Source organism: Bos indicus x Bos taurus, chromosome 26 (assembly GCF_003369695.1).
Source record: "Bos indicus x Bos taurus breed Angus x Brahman F1 hybrid chromosome 26, Bos_hybrid_MaternalHap_v2.0, whole genome shotgun sequence".
Classification (NCBI taxonomy): domain Eukaryota; kingdom Metazoa; phylum Chordata; class Mammalia; order Artiodactyla; family Bovidae; genus Bos; species Bos indicus x Bos taurus.
The window spans coordinates 29669191-29684237 of NC_040101.1; the positions used below are offsets into that span (position 1 = coordinate 29669191).

A 15047-nucleotide genomic window follows, 5' to 3' on the forward strand; every position below is an offset into this window, starting at 1 on the left:
CACCAAGTGCTGGGGCAGCTCTCAACCCAGATGAGGGTCTTGATTCCTAGCTCAAGTGTCTCCAGCCGCCTGCTCTTTCAGCTTGAGGTCTGAGGGGGTCAGTCTTGAAGGGATGAATAAAAATTTGACCGGAAGTGCATAAAAGACAAATGCTGTTTTTCTGATTAAAGAAGCCACAAACATTTGCACTTGTCCACTCAGACCAACTCTTAGATGTAACTGGGGTCTACCTCCTCAGGGACTGGGTCACTCAGACACCTGTGTTCCCTTCCAGTTCATGTTGAATATCATTCTTACTCCAGATCTTACAGTGAGCTCCTCCTAGGCGAGCAAATATCCCTCCCTTTCTAGACTTGATCACCTTACCCAGAAGCAATCTAAGAAGCCTCCTAAGAATCAACTCTCCAGCTCCGTATTCAACTAGGGTAGTCCTCCCATGCACCCTGGCCCCGCAATTTCCCCTCAACTCGGGTCATGCTTCCTTCCCAACACCTATTAAATCTCCCTCTAGGGTTTAAAATCAGACCTGAGCTCTAGCCACAACCTGGTCTGATCCTCCCTCTCTCATTTGTGACAGTACTGATATGGTCTAAGAATAAGACCAAAATGATGAGAGCCACAGGGTCATAGGTAACTGAGCCTCACATGTGCCTAGGAATCTGAACTCTGGAGGAGCAGGGAGTAGGGGAACAGGCAGATGGGCACTGGCCTAACAGAGGGTCAATAAGATTGAAGTAGCTGTCATTATTTAACTGAAGGGACCCTGGAAAAGACATGTCATCCCTTTTCTCAGAATTCCCCAAAGCTCAGTTTGGCACTTCATCACATACAGTCTGTAGTTTGTGCGGCTGTGAGACTGCATGTCGCTAGACAGCAGGGCCCACGTCCCACTTCCACCACCCCCAGCACTCCGTAAATAGGATGTGTGTGTATGTGGAAGGGGAGGTAGCTGGGAAGAAATGTTTACATTCAAGTGTACACAGGGAATTCCCTGGCAGTCCAGTGGGTAGGACTTTGCACTTCTACTGCAGCGGGGCACAGATTCAATCCCCAGTTGGGGAATTAAGATTCTGTAAGCCTCGTGGTGCAGCCAAAAATTAAAGTGTACACAAACTTTTACAAAGAGTGTCCAACTGAATATTTTTCCTTGTAGTTTCATTCCACCCTGATGGATTATCAGGCCTATTTATTAGATGGGAAAACAGGCTCTAAGGCGTTAAGTGACTTGCCTTGAAATCAGGACTGGAAAAGCCTGAGAAGAGGGAAGCAGGGTGGAGAACTGTCTGAGCAAAGGTAGAGAAGAGAGAAGCAGCGTAAACCTAAAGAATTGTCTGAGCAAAGGCAGAAATATGCAAGCTTGTGCACAGATGAGTGTTGGGGGAGTGGGCAGAAGGGAAGGGGCATGAAAGAGAAAAGTGAGTTTCATTTGGTAAGATGGTTCCTAGTAGGAAAAAGAAGGGAAAAGTCAGCAAGTAATTCAGAAAAGAACACAGAAAAAAATCTTGAAAGAGCTGATGGATTGAGTAAGTGCAAGCTGGGAAGACCAGGAGACACATAGCTATGAAAAGTAAATCTGCAGTCCTTGTGGGAAAGTGGGCTGGGGATAGCGGAGGGAGGGCAGGAAGACTACCACCTTATGGTAAAGACAGCAGAGAAATTAAAGGGCAGGGGCCCAGGGGGCTAAGGGACATAGCTCCTCATGTTCACATAGAACTCAGTGCTGATTTAGGTACCTCAGGTGGTGGCAAGTAGGCCAACATGGTTTGGTGGTCAGTTCAGCATTTAACTCACCTACACTCTACATGAGGCAAGCCTTTCTCCTCTAAGGTGCTCTGATGACTCAGAATCTTACACATTTTCAAATAAACAGAATGTATAAATCACAATGCTGAATTCTAGCATGGAACTTGCTAAACTGTAGCTGGGCAGTTACTTCACTCTCTCTGATAATATAGATTCAGACCAAATCCATTTCTCTCTGCTGTCCTCCCACTTCAATCTCTGAACCTCCCAATCTCTGAACTTAATGTGTGACAGGAATTAATGGAACTTTCTATAGGAAGCCCTTTTGATTGATAGTACTCCTCTCTGCAAATCAAGTTGATAAAATATGAATGAGGGGATAGTGACAATGGGAGAGACAAGAAATCAAACCAAGAAATTAACCTCAACTTAGCCATGAATCTGAATCTGGGGACACAAGAAGGTCATTCTTTGTGCGGATTCTTACCCTTTAAGTCACTACCCTGGCAGCTTCATAGCTTCCTTCATAGCTTCATAGGGTGGCTATGAGAGGACCCCACTTGAAAAGATTCTAGTGTAGTTCACACAGAACACAAATGTGGGTCTTGTTGTTGCTAGGTTATTCTCCCCAACTCGGCTGTAAATAAGTGGCAGAGGCCAGTGCTGGTTGTCCTCAGCCACCTATACACCAGTGTTTGGCTCCAGGATTTGCACAGACCAAGTTACTCACTGTAGCAGGGGTCCTGGGTGAAGGTATGAAAGCCTGAAACTTGAGCACAGGTTCCCTAAGACAACTCTGGCCTAGTCAAGTTGTCCTGCTTCTTTGTTCCCTGTGGCAGCACTTCTGTTCCTGTCTTGCCATCTCCACCTCTAGTTTGCCAGCACTCTCCCTTGAGGTGGCGTGACCTTTATTTTGTATGTGCATACAGCTCTGGCGCTTCTTCAGCAGACACTGTCACCAGTGTAACAATGTAGTCTCACTATTCCAGTGCCTCAGGAGCCTGTTTTGCCTGTTGCTTTTCCTTCCAGCCGGTCGTCCTGGGAGTCAAACCCGAAGCTGGGCCTTCTGGTTTGCCCTCTCTTGATTCCAGCCTGGCGAATGGTTAGCAAGGAAAAGGGAGTTATCAGGACATGTCCACATAGGATGGAAAATCATCACCCACCACCCCGTCCTCAGCTTTAGCATGCTGAGTTTAGGGGGAGGGGGAAAATCACAATTTTTTGCCAGCAGGGACAAAGCAGGACAGAGCAGCTTCTGGAGCTCCCTGTATCAGAATAGAGAACACATACACTGTAATTTTAAGAGATATGGTTTGCTCAGACGACAGTGAACCCCAAAATACTAAGATCAATTTTAATTATCATCTGAGAAAAGCCTCAGATTAAAACTAAATAATAACAGCTATCATTTATTGAAGTTCTTGCTTTATGCTAGACACTTGGCTAAGCACTTTTCACTCCACTAGCTTACTTAGCGCTCACTAATCCTGAGGTAGACACTAACAGATGAAGAAACTCAAGCTCAGAAAAGTAACTTGCCAAAGATCACATGGCTGATATTGTGAATCTGGGATCTGAGGTCAGGACTAAGGTCAAGGTCAAGGCGCTTATCTTGGGCAAGGCTGTGCTGCCTGCCTCCCAGTTAAGTACTTGAGGCAGTGTCTCTGTTTTTGCCTAGGCTGTGGCTCCCCACCCCAGCTGGAGAAAAGTGCTCACAGATGGTCAGTTCAGTTCAGTCGTATCCAACTCTTTGCGACCCCATGGACTGCAGCATACCAGGCTTCCCTGTCCATCACTAACTCCCAAAGCTTACTCAAACTCATGTCCAATGAGTTGGTGATGCTATCCAACAATCTCATCCTCTGTTGTCCCCTTCTCCTTTCACCTTCAATCTTTCCCAGCATCCGTGTCTTTTCCAATGAGTCAGTTCTTCGCATCAGGTGGCCAAAGTATTGGGAGTTTCAGCTTCAGCCTCAGTCTTTCCAATGAATATTCAGGACTGATTTTCTTTAGGATCAACTGGTTTGACAGGTGGTCAGTTTCCTCTTAATCAGCCCATCAGAAGAGAGAAGGAAATACTGGCATGGTTCTGGAACCCGAGGCCTCTGGCAATCATGCCTAGTCCTTCTGTGAGCTTGGGAGAACAGTTTCTCCTGTGAGGTCGGCTCAGCCTATGTCTCCCTTCGGCTGGCACGAAAAAAGTTAAAGTGAAAGTTGCTCAGTCGTGTCTGATTCTTTGCGACCCCATGGCCAGAATACTGGAGTGGGTAGCCTTTCCCTTCTCCAGGAGATCTTCCTAACCCAGGGATCAAACCTAGGTCTCCTGTACTGCAGGTGGATTCTTTACCAGCTGAGCCACAAGGGAAGCCCTCAGCTGGCATATCCAGAGCTATATATCTGCCTGGCAGGTTGGAGGTGGTCCTAAGTTCTGCCTCTACTCTGCATGGCTTCCCCTTTTTTTGCCCTGAGCTCCAGAAAAAGGAAGCCAGGCCAAAGGTATTCTTTTCCAGTCCTATTTGCCTAATAAAAGAAAATACCTTCACCTGGATTTCAGAAGGTAAGTTTCATGAGAGATCTTTGTGTTGTTCACCACTGAATCTTAAAAACAGTGCCTGACATGCAGTAGTAATACAGCTGTTGAATGCTTGTACTGAATGAGGTGATGTAAGAAAGAGGTGATCACATTTCCAATGGCAGAGTATACAGCAAATTATTAACTGGGTATGTAACAGTGAACTGTGTACAACTATGGGCTCAACATGGTTCCTTTCCAGAAAGAGGAAATATCAAACTAAAAAACTGACTGAAGAATCCAATCCAAGAGGAAAAAATAGGTTTAAAAACTAGGTGGGGCAAGGGAAGAAACAGGACGTCCCAGATACTTAACCATCCCCACTCCCAAACAAATTTAACCAAACACGTGTTCAAACTGAGAAAAAGCCATTTTAATAGCAGACACATACATTCATAGGACTTTAAACAAGACGTAGTATAAAATCTGTTTAAAAAAAAAAAAGGGAAGAAAAAGGAAATCTGCATTTACCTGTAAACTTCCTAAAAGCTGGTGGATTACCTGGCTCACAGGACTGCCCAGGGAAAACAAATGCACACATAATGAGGTGCACCGACACTGTTGATGAGTAAGAAATAGCCGCAGATCACACGCTACACGCCCAAGCCACCTGTACTCCAACGTGCCTTCTAAAGAGACAAGCCAGAACGGTCCTCCTCTAATTCTCCAACTCAGTCACTTGCTAATGGGTCACCTCTTCAATTTTTAATTTCAAAATTACTCTTGGTTTAAAGACTCCACACATTATTACTGGCCCATCCCCACCAACTATACTTATTTTGACAGAAATAAAAATGCAAATACTCCAACTGAGCCAGGATGACAACGCACCATTTTCTTCTACGTCCGGGGAGATTTTTGTGAAGTCAAAAGCAAGCTGTTACTTGTATTTAAAAACAAAAACAAAATGCCAACCTTCTAAAAGGTGACAAAGGCACCACTGCCATCAGGAGAGAAACAGAAAATGTACAAATATGACTTTACTGCTACATAGATGCATTTTGTGCATGGAAAGCCTCTTCACTTAACATGATATAACCAACAGAATTATACTTTAGGATAACAAGAAAAGCAGTTTAGATAAGGCAAACAGTTACACACAAAAGCATAAACACTTGCAAGTACCTTAATTTTCAGCTTGCAATAAGGGCAATAAGTTTGACATACAGATCCAGAAAATTAGACAAGGTGATTTTTGACACAGTAATATTGCCAAACACACCACCACTCAGTGCAAGCTTTGTTTGCCAAGTCCAAAAAGTGACCTGACATTCTCTGTGCAACAAACATATTCCCCCCCCACTACCATCCCATTCACAGGACAACAGCAGCAGGAGGGAGACAAAGCATGGGGACTCAGAGGGTGAAGGATAATACTTGATTTCGGAGAAAAACCATGGGCTACTTGTGCTAAAGACTCACAAAAATTTCTGAGAGCCCCAATGAAAATACTGTTGGAATATGACCTGGAGACTAAGGATATCTACCAAGCCATAAATATAACGGTTCAAATTGATGTTTGGCCATTTATTTTAAAGGGACAGATGAACTTTTTTTCCAATGGAGAGAGACAATTAAAAATAGAGACTTTTCTTATTGGAACTCCTAAATAAAACGTATCAAAGTGGTTTTAAATTTGATGAGCAGTTATCTGCTGAAACTGCAATACAAAAGGGTCACTTTAAAAAAAAAACACCTGAATAACCCACTCGTTCCCCCTTTCAATGTACACGATTAGAAAATATTTACACACTGTAATTACAAGCAATATAAGCAGTATTTTATACTTTGAGATATTGTACACTTTACACAATGCAAAATGAGAAAAATATGAACACTTATAAAATTACACACAAATAATGTATATCTACAAAATATTAAATTACAGAGAGTGAAAGCCCCCACTGTTGGGCAGATAGATGCCAGAGTTTCAAGCTTCTGTCAATATAACTCTTTGTATCTATCTCATTAACCATAAGTGGCATTTTCTAACAATACCCTTGAGAGGTAGTATCAAGATAATAATATTCTTACCAGTAAACGCAACACAGAATAAAACTTTTGTTGGTCTGACTCTTGAAGCCTCATTCAGTCAGGGTTCTTAGGGACTAGATTAACTTAGTCTTCCCTATAAAATCTCTAACTGCTCAATGTTTGACATGGGCTCAAAAGTTACTATTTTAAATGAAAATTTAAGATAAAATGCTTTTTACTGCTAAGCCTCAATTAGAGGTAGAAAGCTATTTTTCAAAATTTATTTTCTCCTCTCTCAAACTATAAACATCAAGTCCAAATCCCTTCCCCTTCATCCTTCTCCCACAACTGGAGGCAACAGAGTGCTCAGGAGAGCAGTGTCATCCAAGTCAATATTGAAAGAAAGAAACACAAAGCTGGCATCATCTTTCAGGAAACCAACCCTCCTAAAGGGACACTCAGTCAACAAAAGAATTCTTCAGTTAGCTAGTAAGAGTCTATTACTACCGAAGGCTTCAAAAGGGCCCTGGGCTAAGACTAGCATGTGCATTTCTCCTAACCCTCCACCATTGAAACCAAAGGATGGCTTTCCAGTGTTTAAGAATTTAGAGCAGCTGTGGTTTTCAAGTGCAACAAATTTAAAATACAAGCACGCACATACATACATACATACACACGCGTGCATAGCGTACCAAAGAATAAATGTTATTCAGGTCTCTGCTAAGGTTATATCCTCATGAAAGTAAAAGTTTTTGGAAACCTGTTCAGACCTTTAGCTTTTACAATACAGACTTCTGTAATATGGCTACGAAGGGCCAGAATTCTAAGATTTAGCCAAGATGCTAAGATTTAACCAGTATTAAAAAATATATAAACGCATGTAAAATAAATCCAAAACAAACAGCAGATGTATGTTTTGGAATAAAAACAAAGCCACTATTTTATAGCTTAAACTCTTCCCCTTAAGGGGATCTGACAAGGTACCAAACTTCTGTTTCTCAACTGTTTGTTTAAATGTATTTTAAAAACCCAACAGATTTATAATCTTGAATAGTGAAGAAAAATGCATGGATTAAAACACCCCAGTGGTTTTACAAGAGTAACAGAAAAGATTTATCCTTTCAATTATTAAACTCAGTTTTAAGCTTTCCCCTTTGAGTCATAAAATAACTAAAAAGGAAAATTAAATCAAACTGGAACTTGATCTTGGTTTCCAGGTCCAGCTTTTCAAGTTGGTCCAAGCCCTTTCTTACATACTTCCTGTGATTATCCAAGTGCTGCAAATATAATCCAAAAAAAAAAAAAAGATAACAGGCTTACAATTTAACAAGAGTAAACAGGGGAAGGTTAGATATGCAACTGTCAGCTGCTTCTACCTCTCCCCTCTCAAGGAATTCTTCTCTTTTAAAAGGCCAGTTGCTGTAATTAATCAGATTATATTTCATATCTGCTTCAGAAATGGCAATTTCTTCATTACCAGCTTCATTCTAGATACTCAAGTAGCACGTCTGCTGCACATGTTCTTAGCTTTCCATTGGATTCTGTAGTATTCCTTTAGGAAAGGCTCTTATTGAATTTCTCTTAGTTCATAATTTTTTTGCTGCAACTCCTGTTAAGAATCTGGTACCCAAAAGTCATGAAGTTGCCCCTAGAAAAGGAAAGGGAAGGAAAAAAACAGGATAAAGGAAAATCAGATTATGAATTAATCCATATAAAACCACTAATCACCAGACAATGGGCTTTGATAATGAAATTAATAAAATGTTGACATAGTACATTTCTCTGATAATTTATCGTAATCAGATTCAAGTTTCACATTTTATAGTCTAACAATTTAAACTAAGTATAAATTAGTACAAGATGTTTTCCTCAGCAACACACACAGGTGGAGGGATGTATTTAGAAAGATTAATGAAAACGTTAAGCTGATTAACAGTTTTGGTATTAAATTTTTTTGTTTTAATGCTACATCAGCAAAAAAGGCTGGCCTAAAAGAAGTCTATGGAGATTAGTAACTAAAACAAGAACAACAAAACATTAACATAATATTTCTCGAAGACTTCTGTGTTCCTGTTACTTTGATACAATCCATTTATTACTGTAGTTGGTCTGTAAATTAACAGGATGGTAAACTTAATAGCAAGTGTTTAAACAATGCCCTTCTTATGGAAAGTATCCTTAGATATAATACCAAAACCCTAAGTGACAAAAGAAAAAAAAAAACAAAACTGGACTTCATCATAATGAAAAACTTCTTTGAATAACATCATCAAAACAATGAAAGACAACACAGAGAATGGAAGAAAATATTGGCAAATTATGTACCTCATGGGGGAATTTATATTTAGAACATATGGAGAATTCTCACAGTTAAAAAATGGACAAAGGATTTGAATAGAGACTTCTTCAAAGAAAATGTATGAATGGCCAACAAACACATAAAAAGATGCTCAGCATCGGGGAAATGCAAATTAAAATCACAATGACATTCCTTGTCCCTATGTCTATATCTGAAAAACAGATAATAACAAATGTTGGCGAGAATGTGAAAAAACTGGAAACCTCAAACCTTCTGGTGGGAATGTAAAACAGTGCAGCCACTTTACCTATACACAAATGTTCACGGAAGCAGTATTCACAACAGCCAGGAAGTGGAAACAATTCATAATAAGCAGATATATAAAAGTAAATATATAAATCTACTAAGTAGATATATAAAATATGATATATGCATATAGTGGAATATTATTTGGCAATACAAAGGATATACAACATGCCAAACATGCATTAACTTAACATTATGTTATGTAAAAGAAGCCAGTCATAAAAGACTACATCATATATGATTCCATTTGTATGAAATATAAAGAATAGGCAAACCTACTTAGACAGAAAGTGGATTAGTGGTAGCCTAGGGCTTGCAGGGAGTGGGGATGGGAGTGCAGGTGCTTGGGGAATGAGGAGTGACTGCTAATGGGTATGAGTGTCACTTTTTGGACTGACAGATGTACTAAACTGTGGTGATGATTGAACTGTGCATATACTAAAAAAAACACTGTATACTTTAATTGGGTGAAATGTATGACATGTGAATTTTATCTCAATAAAGATATTAAGAAATACTCCACATGAAATAAACACCATTGGATGCAATGTAACATTTTAAAATTGGGTCAACCACCTTTGAAAATAAATTAATGAATATAAGAACAAACAAAAATTTTAAAAACATACATAAAGGAGTATATTGGAATTTTCAGTTTATCTTAACATATCTAGAAGTAAGTATTTGTCATGTCTTTTTAGAAGAGTATGAAGAAATAACATCATCAAACCAGTCAATCCCAAAGGAAATCAATTCTGAATATTCACTGGAAGGACTGATGCTGAAGCTGAAGCTCCAATACTTTGGCCACTTGATGCAAAGAGCCAACTCATGGAAAAGAACCAGATGCTGGGAAAGATTGAAGGCAGGAGGAGAAGGGGACAACAGAGGATGAGATGGTTGGATGGCATCACCGACTAAATGGACATTAAGTTTGAGCAAACTCTGGGAAATGGTGATGGACACGGAAGCCTGGTGTGCTGCACTCCATGGGGTTGCAAAGAGTCAGAAACGACTGACTGAACAACAACAAACTGAGAACAAATAAAACTGTTTAATAAAATGACACCTGAGTAGGCCGACAGTTCTGTATTATTTCCTGCCATTTTCCATGTATCCTGGCAACCAAGTCTTTTACCTTAAAAATACAAAGAAGGGGAAAAGAGATCAGATCAAAACAATTTAAGACTTGACACAAAAGACCTGATAATTGTGACAGACCCACCCCCAACAACTCAATGTAGTATCTATCAAGAAAGAAGAAACTCCTCAACTTCTAGAGGGGTTTTCAAGTCACAGTGATTAACTAAGACCGTTCTTCATCATTATGTCTAAGATACTGAATGCTTAGGACTCCATTTTCACATTAGTCAACTAAAGATCATCCAAAAAAACAAATTTTCTGCCTTTAAGACACCTATTTTCAACTCGCTGGCTTCTGAACACCCAACAGGAAAGCTGAAGAGTAGGCTTTCCACTCTTACAGGACCCAAGGCTTTGGTTGTTCCTTGCCTTTCAAGTTCTATTTGATTCAAGGTCACAGAAGAGGGTTGTTATTTGTTCCTTTTCAATTGAGTGTTAAGTCTCTCTAGGATTCTGCAAAGTATAGATGACTCGTAAACAATGTGGGGGGGTTAGCGGTGCCAAGTCCCTGCACCAGAGAAAATCCTACTGCTATCTCTGCCTCAAAAACAAAGAAAGTGATAAATAATGACTCACTCAAGAGCAGGAAGCTGAGATAGTTTGGAAAGAATCTGTGGCTGAAGGTAGACTGCACAAAGAATCCTCTTTACATATAAATACCTGATGCATTCCTACATTTGGAGCTCTAGTAAGTCTTTGTATGAAACTCAAACTTTCCTACCACACTAGAGGATTCTCAATTAGTTCTTGGACATAACAGCCTGACAAAATATTTGTATATATTTATGTATGTCTATTTTGGGCTGTGCCATGCAATATGTGGGATCTCAGTTTTCTGACAAGGGATTGACCTCGTGCCCCCTGAAGTGGAAGTGTGGAGTCTTAACCACTGGACTGCCAGGGAAGTCCCAGCAAAATATTTTAAAAGGGTGAGGAATTTTAGAGTTGCTTTAAGTTTATAAAGTAAACTGTAAGGTCTGCTTTTTTCTCCATTTACAGTTTGGCAGATTCAGTTTCTCCAAAACAATCAGCACCTTTTCTACTAGAGGCTTGTGGAGAGGCATGCAATTCATTCACTTCAGCAGGACCGCCCCCGAAGCAATTTCCATAGATCTCCATGTCACTCTCCACTCTAAGTAAGAGGAGCCCTGGCACCAGTCTACACCCAGCCTCTTGACTTTAAGAAACAAACAACTTGGGGGTGGTCCCCTGTAGCATGTCTGTCAGCAGTAGCCACCACCACCAAGTTCTACGGGCCAGTAACTAGTCGATGTTCAAAAGAATGTGTTTCTGAAACTGGTTTTCACTCTAAGCCAAAGAGCTATCTCCTACCTGCATTTGAAAATCCACAATCTAATACAATTTTGTTAGTTGCTCCTTTTGGTATTTAACTTACATCTATTAAACAAATACAGATACTAAATCTACATAGGCATTGTTGAAATGACTTTATAGCTAATTACAAACCTGAAATCTCACTTAAGACTATCTAAACAAATGGCAAGAAAGAATCACCCCTACACTGCAAAAGCTAAAGGATGATTAAGAATAAAAAAAAAAATCCTTAGAAGAAAATGTTTTAAAAATAGTGGTGTTTATGTTTCAGGAAAAATTGTCAAATTGTTTTATTAATACTAAAGTTGCTTTCCTAACTCCATATTCTTATATTCAGCTTTTCTTTTCAGCTTCTTGTCTTAAATGTTTTGCTTTGAGATTTTTCCCTTTCACTTTCAATCTAGCTAGAAGTACTTAGACGAACCTAATTTGTTATTAAACGAGAAAGTCTTATTTCTAATGCTATATGTTCTTAAAAAAGAGGCTTATAGGCTTCTCTTACTCAAATATTAACAAAGCCAAGGATAAACAAACAATGAAACTATTAGGAAAAAGGCATACTTACCTTGGTTCTATAAAACAGTCTTGCATCTTCCCTAATATCACACTTAACGTGCTTTTCCAAAGCCCCACAGAGGTGCACAAAATGTTTCTGTGTAAAACAAATACAAAGGATGAAAACAATTTTAAAGCATTACAAATGAGCAAAGAAGAGATTATGTAGCTAGAACTGACAATCATTTAAAAAAAAATCTACCTTAGCAATTTCTGATACTAACTGTCCAACACAGAAGCAGTCATATGAGTAAAATGTAGTGACTGCTGCAATAATCAGTTACAGCTTATTGCTAGCTTTTTGCATTAAGACACATTAATGAAAACTAGCCCCAGAGTTCAGACTATGATGTAGTGCCCAGAAATGTAAGTCCTTCTGTTAACACGATCTCTAATGAAATATTCAAGTAACAGCTGACCTATTTTCTCTATGAACAAAACAATGTTTACTAATAGTTCTTTGAAAAATTAAGTGGCCTAAGTTTTAGAAGTATACACTTCCAAAGAGTCACACTCGTATACATACTAAGGTGAGAATGTAAATGGACATTTTTGAGGAGGGAAATATGATAATAATCATTTTACAATAATTAAAATTTGAAAACTTTATAAATTTTGATTCAGCATTTCTACTTCTAGGAATTTACCCTATAGAAATGCTTCCAAAGGTTCATGTTAGTATTGTGTGTAATCACAGAAACAGGAATGTTCATCAGTAAAGATTTTGGAATACTATAGTTTAATTACACAGAAGTGCTAAGTAATTTACAGTGGAGGAGAAAAGACAATTTGCAAATAATGTGAATAGCATGACAGCATTTTTAAAAAAGTAATTATGTTAGGATATCCATAAATTATGGAGAAATTTACAGGAGGGCACTGGATTATAAAGTCTTTCACTTTCTACCTTACATGGTTTTATAGTAATTGAGTTTTAACGTAATAATTGTTTTCTAATCAGAAAAAATAATTAAAAAATTTAAAGACCATATATAAGAACAGATAGATGACTGCATGCATGCTAAGCTGCTTCAGTTGCGTCCAACTCTTTGCGATCCTATGGACTGTAGCTTGCCAGGCTCGTCTGTTCATGGGATTCTCCAGGCAAGATACTGGAGTGGGTTGCTCTGCCCTCCTCCAGGGGATATTCCTGATCCTGGGATGGAACCCATGTCTCTTCTGTCTCCTGCATTGGCAGGCACGTTCTTTACCACTAGGGCCACTAGGGAAGCCCCACAGATGATTATATTAGGTTCCAATCAGGAAAGCAAACACAGTTCTATGCACAACAGTGTTTATAAAAACACAGGAAGCAGTCTTGTGTCCTTTTTGATCATGTCTAAGGAGATACAAAATTTTAAACAGGGGTTGGATTACCTAAAGTGTGAAACATGGGAGTATTAAACAAGAATTTTCCCCACAAATAAGGAACATGATAGTACTGGAAGAATAAACTAATTCAAAATGAAAATCTTAACACGAGGAGATAATTTAGGAATGTAGATCTCGAGTAGCCTGACTTACCATCAGTTTAATTTTGAAGGCAAACATTATTTTTAAAGAAAAAAGGAAATGGAGTGGGAGCAGAGATGGGAAGAATGGAGCTAAGAGCTAGCTCATTTAGTATTTGGTGATTTTGATATTAATGTATTACACTACTGCCAAGTTATCACGGTTAAGTTCCACTCCAATAAACAGAACAAACATCTCTAGACAAATAATTGTCAACAATATGGCTAGAATCCCTGGTTGAGGAACTAAGATTCGGCAAGTCGTATAGCAAGGCAAGAAAAAAAAAAATGTTGAGTTTGGACTTCCCTGGTGGTCCAGCAGTTAAGAATCCGCCTGCCAATACTGGGGACGCAGGTTGGCCCAGGAACATTCCACATGCCATGGGGCAACTCAGCCTGTGAACCACAACTACTAAAGCCCACACATTCTAGAGAGACTGTGTGCCCTAACTATGGAGCCTGCAAGTTGCAACTATGAAGCCCACATACCCTAGGGCCTGTGCCCCATAACAAGAGAAGTCACCGCAATGAGAAGCCCACACACTCCAATGAGAGAGTAGCTCCTGCTTGCTGCAACTGGAGAAAGCCTGCACAGCAATGAAGACTCAGTGCAGACAACAACAAAAGAAGGCTGCAAGGTTACCATCACTTCTCCCTTTCCAGTGTACAGTTATTTCGACAGTGAATCCAAAGTGAATTTGATAAGTTATTATATTTTCTCCTATATAAAAAATGATCATTATTCCATCAATAGTGACATTTATTAAAAATAAAAAGGATGAAAAAATACCTACCCGTTGTCCAGAAGAAAAGGAGTGAGAACAACTAACCTCACCGATTAAATGAAGAAGAATGTAGGTCAGGTAATATGCCTGGTAGAGAAATGAATAAAGTCAACACCCATGGATGAAATTAGCTAGAGTACATGTCATCCCAGTTTAAACAAACATTAGGGAAGTTGCCCAGGAAGGACTGGATTTGCTAAAGTTAACTGGACTGGTAAGTAAGCAAAAGTCAAGCATTTATCCCAGGTTTCTGATTTCTAATTCAAGTTCATTCCTTTTACCACCTCATGACTGCCCTAGTAAAGGGCTATGAAAAATACTCACAGTATTAAATTACCAACAATCCTTTTATTTCAATCTTCAAGTTAACTGAAGGATTTTTATGACAGCAATAAACAAAAATATCATTCACCATATAACTATGCTACAATGTATCTAGTCTCTAAATTCAGAAATGTCTATGGTTAGGAAGCTATCACAGGTCGTGCTCAAATGTACTCTTTTGAGATGATCTAGCCCTGGATACCTGCTTTTCAAGTTCCAAATGAAGACTATCATCAATAGTGCTGTTTGGTTGTTCAGCTCTTTTCTTCAAGACCATTTTCTTCAACAAATCTGAAGGCTTCATTTGCACAAGATAGCGATGTAAGACTGATATCTATCAAAGGAAAGAGGAGACAATGAAACATATTAGGCAATACACTTACTCTTTCTTAGGCATGTTTTCAGTGTCCTCTGTTCATTTTGTCTTTTCTAATTTAGTTTCTTAAAGTTCAGTGATATTCATTTATTCTTTACTTAAAAGTTCCCAACCGAGGGACTTC

General features: G+C 39.2%; 1 protein-coding gene across 4 annotated transcripts in view; it reads right to left on the reverse strand.

Moving 5' to 3' along the window:
* Nucleotides 1-4666: 4666 nt before the first annotated feature.
* SLF2 (SMC5-SMC6 complex localization factor 2) overlaps nt 4667-15047 on the reverse strand; it is a 41200-nt gene continuing 30819 nt past the window's right edge. For 3 of the 4 annotated variants that reach the window (XM_027529314.1, XM_027529313.1, XM_027529316.1), the window contains exons 16-20: nt 14750-14881; nt 14233-14310; nt 11938-12024; nt 9964-10032; nt 4667-7937 (exon numbers count right to left, since the gene is read on the reverse strand). In XM_027529314.1, the coding sequence (XP_027385115.1) occupies nt 7902-7937; nt 9964-10032; nt 11938-12024; nt 14233-14310; nt 14750-14881 (402 nt within the window). In that variant the 3' untranslated portion in view covers nt 4667-7901. The remainder of the gene's footprint in view (nt 7938-9963; nt 10033-11937; nt 12025-14232; nt 14311-14749; nt 14882-15047) is intronic. The other variant, XM_027529315.1, reaches the window with a different exon arrangement.